Raw genomic sequence first — 9967 nt, forward strand, 5'->3', positions numbered from 1 at the left:
TTAAGTAAGACATTTGCATTGACTTTCTAATGCTCTTTTCAAGGCACCTTTTACCTCCTTATTTCTCAAACTATAAATCAAAGGGTTAAGCATGGGAATGACGAGGGTATAAAAGACTGAAGCCATCTTATCTGTATCAAATGAATGACTAGAATGGGGCTGCAGGTACATAAAAAGAAGTGTCCCATAGAATACAACCACCACTGTGAGATGGGAGCCACAGGTGGAGAAGGCTTTATGTCTGCCTTCAGCAGATTTCATTCTGAGGATAGCCATAAGAATCAGTCCATATGAAACAAGAACAACCAAGAGGGAGAAAACCAAATTAAAAGCAGAAAGGCTCAGTATGATTAATGCTATATCCTTTGTATCACTGGATAACATATTTAAGAGAGGGAGACTATCACAGTAGAAATGACTAATTATGTTAGATTTCCAAAAAGATGAATTAAAAATCTTAATTGTAACTAGCAGTGCTACAAACGTGCTGTAGAGATATGGGATGGCCACTAAGAGGTAGCACATTCTGTCTGACATGATGACCATATAGAGGAGTGGATTACAGATGGCTACATAGCGGTCATAGGCCATCACTGATAATATAAAAAGTTCACTTATTATTAATGTTACAAAAATAACTAGCTGGGTTGCACATCCAGTATAAGATATGACATTTTCCTCCACTACAAAATTAACCAACATTTTAGGTCCAATGGCTGTGGAGTATCCAAGGTCAATAAATGCTAGATTCTTTAGGAAAAAATACATGGGAGTTTTCAGGTGAGAATCAATATTGGTCAATATTATCAAGCCCAGGTTCCCAAAAACTATGGCCAAGTAGTTGATGAGGAACACAAAGAAAAGTGGGATCTGCAGGTCAGGATGATCTGTGATGCCCATGAGAATGAATTCAGTTACTTGAATTGATGTAGTTTTATTCCACTTATCCATTTCTTCCATCCAGAGAAAACAGTCTGCAATGTACTTTTTGAATCTATTATACACCAGTGATGAGATATTCAGTGTGTAAGATAATTACAATTACCTCTTTCCATTCAATGTGGCATCAAGGAATTCAGCAAAGGTTTTCTTACTTCCATAATCTCTCCTAAGTGTCTGTTCCAGCTACAGATTTCTTTGCTGTCTATATGATGTAGTTGAACCTGAGCAAAATTTTGATATATTTAATAATTAATTAATCTTATTATTTATTTATATTGTTATTTAATATCTTTCCAGTAACATGAAAAATAAAATGTATGTGTATAAAACATATTTTATGATGCTATCATAAACCACAATATATACCACAGAAATTATTGTTCTACCAACCAACATTAGTATTAAATCACACTTATGATTTATTCATTCCATACTTACATGAAATGTCTATGATCTTGGTCAATTAAAATTTATAATTTGGTATTTAAAAAAAATAATTTCCTAATGAAAGTACCAAATAAAACTATAAACACTTGTGAGTATTTTTTATTCTTAATATTAAGATATGTTGCATAAAAACCAGAGTGGCCTAAGGAAAATTCTAAGCTTCAGTATATTATAGAATAAAGAGAGATATTTCCCTCTTAGGTAATTCACTTCATATCTTTTCATCCAGGAACACCATAAGTCTCTATAGATATCAAGTTCTGAAGGAAATAACCTCAGATCTTGATGTTATGGAACATAATCTGAATCTTCTGAGAAGACAGCAAGGTGAAAATAATTTGAAAGTTGTTTTTTTTTTTGCTGTTGTTGTTGTTTATAGATATTTATGAAATAGTATTTTAAACAACCAATCTCAGAATTAAAAGAAAAATACATTTGAGAAGAAGGGATTTTTTTTAAAATCTCTCTCTTCTTCTTTACATACCTCAACAAATATGGCTTATAATCCTTCCATTTCTTCTTCCTCTCTTCAATAGAAGATAAATAACTATTTACAGATAATGCATTTTGCCAGTTCCTTCATATGCCATGGAACCAATCCTATTCTGCAGTAATCACATTAAGAAATTGGCAAAAGTGGATCATTTTCAAAAAAGAAATTGTGTGACATAATTCAGTGACCATCAGCATATCTGTCTTTTCATCTGTAACAAATAGAAAGCTTCAGAAATGTTATTTATGTGCGATCTTCAAATAAGAAATACTTACTTTTCATATCTGCACCTGCTGAAGAAGATCTTAAATCAGCTCAGTTGTGCTTCATATTCTTTGGTATGTCCAAAAGTTTCCATTTTCAGTGTTAAGAGTATCCAGTAGGTATGTGATCAAAAGATACAAACTTTTCAGATGAACTAATCAAGGTATTTATAGCCTTATGAAAAACAAAAACAAAAACAAAACAAAAAACAATAAACTCTAACCACTATTAATTGGAGAGATGTGAAAAGAGGCCATTCTGAGGTACTATCTCATACCTATTTTATTGGTTGATGGGCCAAAAGGGGAAAATGACAAATGTTGGAGGGAATATGAGGAAAATGAGACACTGGTACCTTGTTGATGGAATTGTGAAGTGATTTAAACCATTCTATATAGCAGTTTGGAACTATACCCAAAGGGCTACATTTATGCCTTTTGACCTAGAAATACTATAGCTAGGCATGTATCCTAAGAGATTTTTAAAAAGTAAAGGGACCTATATGTATAAAAATATTCAATGTAGCTCTTTTTTCTGGGACAAAGAGTTGGACATTGAGAGGATGCTCATAGGATGGGGAATAACTGAATAAATTATGGTATGTGATTATGAAGGAATACTATTGTTCTATGAAAAATAATGAGAAAGATCCTCTCAGAAAAAAAATCCTCAAAAATCCCCCATGAGTTCATGGAAAGTGAAATGTGTAATGTACAAAGTAACAGCAATGTCATGGGATGATCTGCTGTGAATAATTTTGCTATTATCAGCAATACTGTGACTCAGGAACACCTTTAAAGGACTTATGATGAAAAATACCATCCATACCCAAATAGAGACTAATTATGTCTGAATGCAGACTGAATCTTTTTATTTATTTATTTTTTTTTTACTTCTTTATCTTTCCTGAGCATCTTTTTGGGGGTGAAGATGAGGGGAGAACTATGTTTTCTTTTGCAATATGACTTTTATGGAAATGTTTTGCATAATTTACTTGTGCCTTCTCAATGCATAGGGGTGGGGGTTGGAGAGAGAATCTAGAACTCAAAATGTTAAAAAAAAAAAAAAAAAGTTAATGTTAATATTGTTTTACATGTAACTGAGGATAATAAAATATTAAATAAAAAAAAAAAATTAGTAGATCCCAGGATCACCAGCTTACAGTGCTCTAACCAACTCTGACAAATGTTAGCAGTGGGACAGAATTTTAAGCATCAAAAATTTAGAGCAACAGCTTCTAAAAGTTTCAGCCTTCATGATTCTAATTTTAATAGGCATGTTTTTGACATAATTCTTTCTATTAGCTAAGATTCTTCTATATACCATATTTTTGTTCCCATCTATATCTGTATTAAAATTCAATTGATGTCATTTTAATCATAATAAATGTAAATATTTATAATTCTATATCATTTTGAGGCAGCTATGTCATATATTGGTGCTTCATAAAATGCTTATTGATTAACTGAAGTATGGAAAAATGACATTTACATTTCAGGTCATAACACTGGGGGTTTAAATGAAACTAGATTATCATTAGATAATTTAACACAACAAAAATCAATAATGTTGTGGTTTTAAGCAGATTCTAAAGCTTGTCTTTTTTTGAGGGGGTTTGCTTTTTTATTGAAGTAAATTTATTTAATTTTAATACACATTGCTTTATGAATCATGTTGAGAGAGAAAAATCAAAAATCAGAGCAAATGGGAAAAACCATGGGAGAGATTAAAAAAAAAAAAAAACACAGGAAAAAAAAAAAAAGAAGTGTTTTAGTATGTGTTGACTCACATTCAGTCTCCTTAGTTCTTTTTCTGGATGCAGATGGCATTTTTGTCCAAAGTACATTGGGATTGCTTTGGATCACTGAACCAAAGTTTTCCACAGTTGATCATCACATTTTCTTGCTATTATTATATATAATGTATTCCAGGTTCTACTTGTTTTACTCTGCATCAGTTCATGTAAATCTTTCCATACCTTTCTAAAATTATCTTATCATTGTTCATAGAACAATATTCCATTTCCTTCCTGTGCCACAATTTGTTCAGCCATTTCCCAATTGATGAGCATGCACTCATTTAACAGTTCTTTGCTACCACAAAAAAAGAGCTGTAAAGCTTAAGTCTTATTATAATGTTTCTAGTCCTATTTCTTCCATCTACAATGCTACATAATCCTATTATACGCCATACTATGTAGAATGCAAAAGGATTCCCCAGAGTTCTAGATGAGTGTACTGGACTATCTTCTGATTTCCAGATTTGGTCTCATTATCCTTTTTTATATACTCTTTCCTCATCTCTTCCCAGCCTCAAACTCACACAAGCTTGTTTTCTTCTTACTATCTTACTACTATATTGCATTTATTTTTATCTAGACTTGATTATGTCTGCTGATAGGGATACTGATAGGATTCATCAAGGCAAGAATTTCCATGGATAAAAATATCTAGGACCTTCAATGAATTTATGCTTGATATAAGTCCATACTACTTGTGCAAATACATACAAAAGGAAGTAAAACATTAGATTGGACTAATGAAAGCATAATTTTTAGAGTGAATGGGAGCATGAGTCCAAATCTTAATTTCCTTAAATAAACTTTGTTTCATTTCTGGGCATATATATATGAAACATATTGACAAACTGGCAAAAGTTCTTGATGGGAGAGCACTTAGAGAAGGAAAGTCTTGGGATAAATTGACGTAAAGAATCTCTCATCAAAAACTTAATGAATTGTCAACTAAGAAATATTATTTCTGGTTATGTTAGTTCATCAAGGTAGAAATGGGGACAATATATATTAAACTTCAAAACTCAAATGACCTATTTGGGAAGTTTATTTATTTATTAAGTTATTGACTGATAGAAAGGGAGTTAAAATAAATCCAATTGTGGGGGTGGTAGTAGATTGTAGTGTTGTAAGTCCAAAATTCCAAACTGGGTTCCAGAAGATGTAAAGAAGTGATTGTGACATAATTTCAGCTTAAGCATCTCAGTAATAGTGAATTTGGAGTCATAGTGAATTTGATTTGATCAATTCAGAATTGATCAATTCTGAAATTCAAAAAATGAATGTTTAAGTCTCTCTCATTAACAAAGACTTAGAAATGTATATTTCAAGGATAGTTTGGAAAGATTACCTTTTCCAACTAATTGCTTGACACAATGTACTCACATAAAAATTGAGAAATGTAAAAGTAGTAAATTTAAACCCTACTGGAAACCTATATTGAAGGATTTGATGTCTTCTGCCAATCCTAATTTCAACTCTAACCGAAGGATTAGAGGTAGATTTTTATCAAGGGATCTGTTGAAACTAGCATCAGCTACTGTTGAAATTTCAAGTGTAAGCATTTGTATCTCAGAAATCAACAAGTCTAAGTGCTTGATTCATTGTTTGATTGGATGTCTAGATTAATAAATGTAATGGAAAAATATTAATAGTATAAATTAAACTCAAAATAGCACTGTGTTAAATTTTTCTTTCAAAGAGCCTCTTATTGAAATTAACCAGCACATTGCAGATTCATGTGCATGCAAAAAATGCAAAATATAAAGCAGAGCATTATGTCTAACAATGTGCACCTTAGGAGTGTGTTCCTTTTCACTAGACATGATCAAACTTGGGGATGTTTAGAGGTCTGTGATAGTCCAGATACCAATTAATCAATATGTTCTTCACAGTCCTTTCCAAGTAAGCATTTGTGTCACTTCTAACTTTAACCTAGGGAAGTCAGATACATATTTTCATGCTTAGGTTTTTTAAACATGATTAAGCAAATAATTCCATGAAAGCTCAAAGGCTCATGCATTGCTAACTGTCAGATCTCGTTCTTTTGTATCCAAATATCTGAAATTACTGCAGTGCTCACGTTGCTACAATGGGCAAATCAATTATTGACCTGAAAGGACTATCATTGGATGCTGGATAGATTTCTCAGACCTTAAAACATTGTATAAAATATCATCTGTTCTTTTCTACATAAGAAATTGTATTCAGACCACATCTTTATTGTCCCTCAAATCAGGATTGTGTGAATATGTGTACTAGTTTTACTCAAAGAAAACAATGCTATAGTGATAACTTCTAAGGAAAAATGCAATTATGATGAATTTTGTTAATACAGGTGGTCAAGAGTTGTGCTTATTTATTTCCCTCTATAGGTTTGAAGTTATCTGAAAGACCTTATGATAGAAATGGATTTAGTGTTAACAAGTCCTGCTGTGACTAATTATGAAGCAAGGAGAAAGCGGAAAATTCATTTCTACTCCATCTTTTCCTGCATCGATTACAAGTCTTTTAAACTTGGTCTTTTAGATAACTCTCTAGACTTTAAACAACAATTGCAGAAGTAGGAAGGGGCATTTGTATAGAGATGGCAGGATAGGAAAATTCAAGATAAAAATGATAAAAATTCAACACCTATTTTTTTTTCCATTTTAGGCTCATAACTTATTTTTTAGGGGAAAAAATGGATAGTGTTCCATCATTGCTCTTATTCAAACATGATGGAGACAGAAATTCTAGACCGTAAGAGTAAGTGATGGTTGTCTATGAGATATAATGGCAGCTTGAGAATCACATTGAATCTTTTGATAACATTGGTATGCTGTGGTACAACAAAATGAAGCAAAGCAAAATAAATCAGAAACAAATACAGCATGATAGTGCCACTTACCTATAAAGGAGAAAAACTGTGCCTTGAGGTTATGTGCCTCAGCCTCAGGAATATTGCTAAGGTCTTTACTTATTCCTGAAGCATCTAGAAACCTCTTCTAAATAACAAATTATATAATATGTGTCCATATAATTCAGGAAAAAAAAATAATCTCCATTATATGGCCCTTTCTCTAGGGAAATAAGGCACATTAGAGACTCATTACTCAAGTCCCTTCCTTATCATCTTGCTCTCCAAGTTAAAATATGAAAAAAAATGGAAATTCTTTATATGGAAAATATAGCTTTGGAGTTTCCCAGGTGTAAAGGCCCAAACTCAAGAGGGAAGAGGTACCAAGGAAGTACGAGGGAGCTCAAAGGGGAACTCGGGGAGCATCTTAAATGCACCTGGCAGACCAGGTCCCATACCAGGGTAAAGATATGCTAATCAATATTTCAAAAGATTATTTGAGGATACCCAGATGTTGGAGAATGGACAATTGGGGTCACTAAAATTCTTTCCTAGATAGTCTTAGAATTATCTGATAATAGCTTCTTCCTGCTGGGGGAAGAGAGTAAGTTGCATCACAAACATGAAATCATGAAAAACATTTCTGATAAGGTACTGGATAGCTAAGTGGTCTTTGATAAAGAGCCAAATTACCCAACACAATGTGGAAGTCTTTTTACTCCCTAAGGCAAACAGGGTAGACAACTGATGGGATCTTCTCAGCCTGAAGTGGAGCTTTTGTTCATAAGTAGGCCTTTTCTTCAAGAGGACTTTTTACTACATCCCAGACTAGGCAGGGATCTTAGGTACAATTCTTAGCTGCATTATTTGCATTCATAAAATGATCATAACTACACACTTACTGTATCCAATCAGAAAATCATGTTATGATGTCTACTCCTTATGGGGAGAATTTAATTGTATCCTATAACCTCATCATTTCCCTAAAAGTCATGTAGGCAAAAATAAAGAAAATAATAAAGGAGGCAAAAATATTATACTTCAGTTTATGCTTAGAGTTTATCAATTAACTCTCTGGAGATGGATAACATTTTTCTTCATCAAAGTAGCCTGGTTGTTCAGCCCTGTTTGTAGTGGCTAGAAGCTGGAAAATGAATAGATGCCTATCAATTGGAGAATGGTTGAGTAAATTGTGGTATATGAATGTTATGGAATATTATTGTTTTGTAAGTAAGAAATGACCAGCAGGATGAATACAGAGAGGATTGGTGAGACTAACATGAACTGATGCTAAGTGAAATGAGCAGAACCAGGAGATCATTATATACCTCAACGATAGTGTATGAGGATGTATTCTGATGGAAGTGGATTTCTTCGACAAAGAGAAGATCTAACTTCGTTTCAATTGATCAAGGATGGACAGAAGCAGCTACACCCAAAGACAGAACACTGGGAAATGAATGTAAAGTGTTTGCATTTTTGTTTTTCTTCCTGGGTTATTTATACCTTCTGAATCCAATTCTCCCTGTGCAACAAAAGAACTGTTCAGTTCTGCACACATATATTGTATCTAGGATATACTATAACCTATTTAACATGTATAGGACTGCTTGCCATCTAGGGGAGGGGGTGGAGGGAGGGAGGGGAAAAATCGGAACAGAAGTGAGTGCAAAGGATAATGTTGTAAAAAATTACCCTGGCATGGGTTCTGTCAATAAAAAGTCATTTTAAAAAATAATAAAAAAAAATTATTATAGTGTTTTTTTTTTTAATTCAATGTTATATAAAGACATACACAAAATTTCACAATGGGAAGTTTAGGCATCTGTGGGATTTATTTCCAGCGCACACTCTTGCGTTTCTTGCTCATTAATCCTTTGAGTTTATATATTCTAAAAGTCTTCTTGCTATATAGGAAGACTGACACTAGATGGCAGAGAATGGCTTGCTCATAAGGACTGAAAGATTAAGTTTGATTTAAATAAATCTATAATATATCTAATCATGGTCCCCTTGGGCAGTCTGCTAAATCTTATGGAGCCCTCTTCACAAGGGAAAATTAGTAAAATAAATGCATATGATTAACAAAGAAGCCAAAGTTAGTGAAAATAAAGAGTATATATGCATAGACACATTTATATATTTATACACACATGTATATATATTTATATATATGTATATATATGCATGTATGTATATTTGTGTATGTGATTGTGTATTTATGTATATTTTTACATTTTTCCTTGAGGTCAGGGACCATTTGCAAGCCCAAGTTAAGAACCCTATTATAGTTTAGTATGTTTCCCAGTAAATATATCATCTGATTCAATTTAATCTAATCCAGTTCAGATTAGTTCAATTCAATCAACATCTAGTAAGATTCTAATTTATATAACTCAGTATTATGGACAGTAGAGATATAACCAGCATTCCTATCCTCAACACTAGGGAAAAATTGAGTTAAAATGAATAAAAATAATTTACTTTATGGTAGTCCTGTCCAAGAGACAACATAACAATTTGGGTAAAAGAGTAGGGCTAAAGAAATTCTTAAGGAGTTGGTATATAAAGTAAAAATATCCCCCATCTTAGAGTAAAAGATCCTTGCCTGTGATATATTTTAAGGGTGTGACAAAAGGCAAAATGTCTTAGATTCTCTGACCTTCAGTTTCCTCATATTTCACCTCCATTGTTAGAGATAAATAAGGAATAATTTGGATAAAAATCTAATGTTAAGAAGGGTCATAAGAATGGCTTCAAAACATAGTGGCTTGCCTTAGGAAATGACCTAGGGACTGACTTGCAATTTATAAACTCTAAAAGTGGTAATTATTTCATCAATATATTACTGATCAAAAAATAAAATAAAATAAGGAGTCAGATTAAGAAGAGCAACTAATTGAACCCAGGATCACACTTTCACATCCTGAAAGAATGAAGGGGAGAAAAAACCAAAGCAGAATCACTAAAAAATGAATGATTTGACAAGATACTCTTTGTTCTCCGACAAGTCATATACGTTATTTCATGATCTAATACTGGTGACCAGATCACAATATTTTATCTCATATATGTTCTCTGTATTTGTTTGAATCCTTTGTATTGAGACATTTGAGTACTTGGGGGAAAATCTCTCCTATTGACGTAGGTTGGACTAAATTGTGAGATTACAATTTAATTTGAGATTTGC

General features: G+C 32.7%; 1 protein-coding gene across 1 annotated transcript; it reads right to left on the reverse strand.

The window, feature by feature from the left end:
• LOC100933175 (olfactory receptor 8K3-like) lies at positions 1 to 960 on the reverse strand. Its single transcript, XM_003773885.2, has one exon. It carries the CDS (start codon positions 958 to 960, stop codon positions 1 to 3), a length of 960 nt encoding a protein of 319 aa, XP_003773933.2.
• Positions 961 to 9967: the final 9007 nt, after the last annotated feature.

The sequence above is a fragment of the Sarcophilus harrisii genome, chromosome 6 (assembly GCF_902635505.1).
Source record: "Sarcophilus harrisii chromosome 6, mSarHar1.11, whole genome shotgun sequence".
Taxonomy (NCBI): Eukaryota; Metazoa; Chordata; class Mammalia; order Dasyuromorphia; family Dasyuridae; genus Sarcophilus; species Sarcophilus harrisii.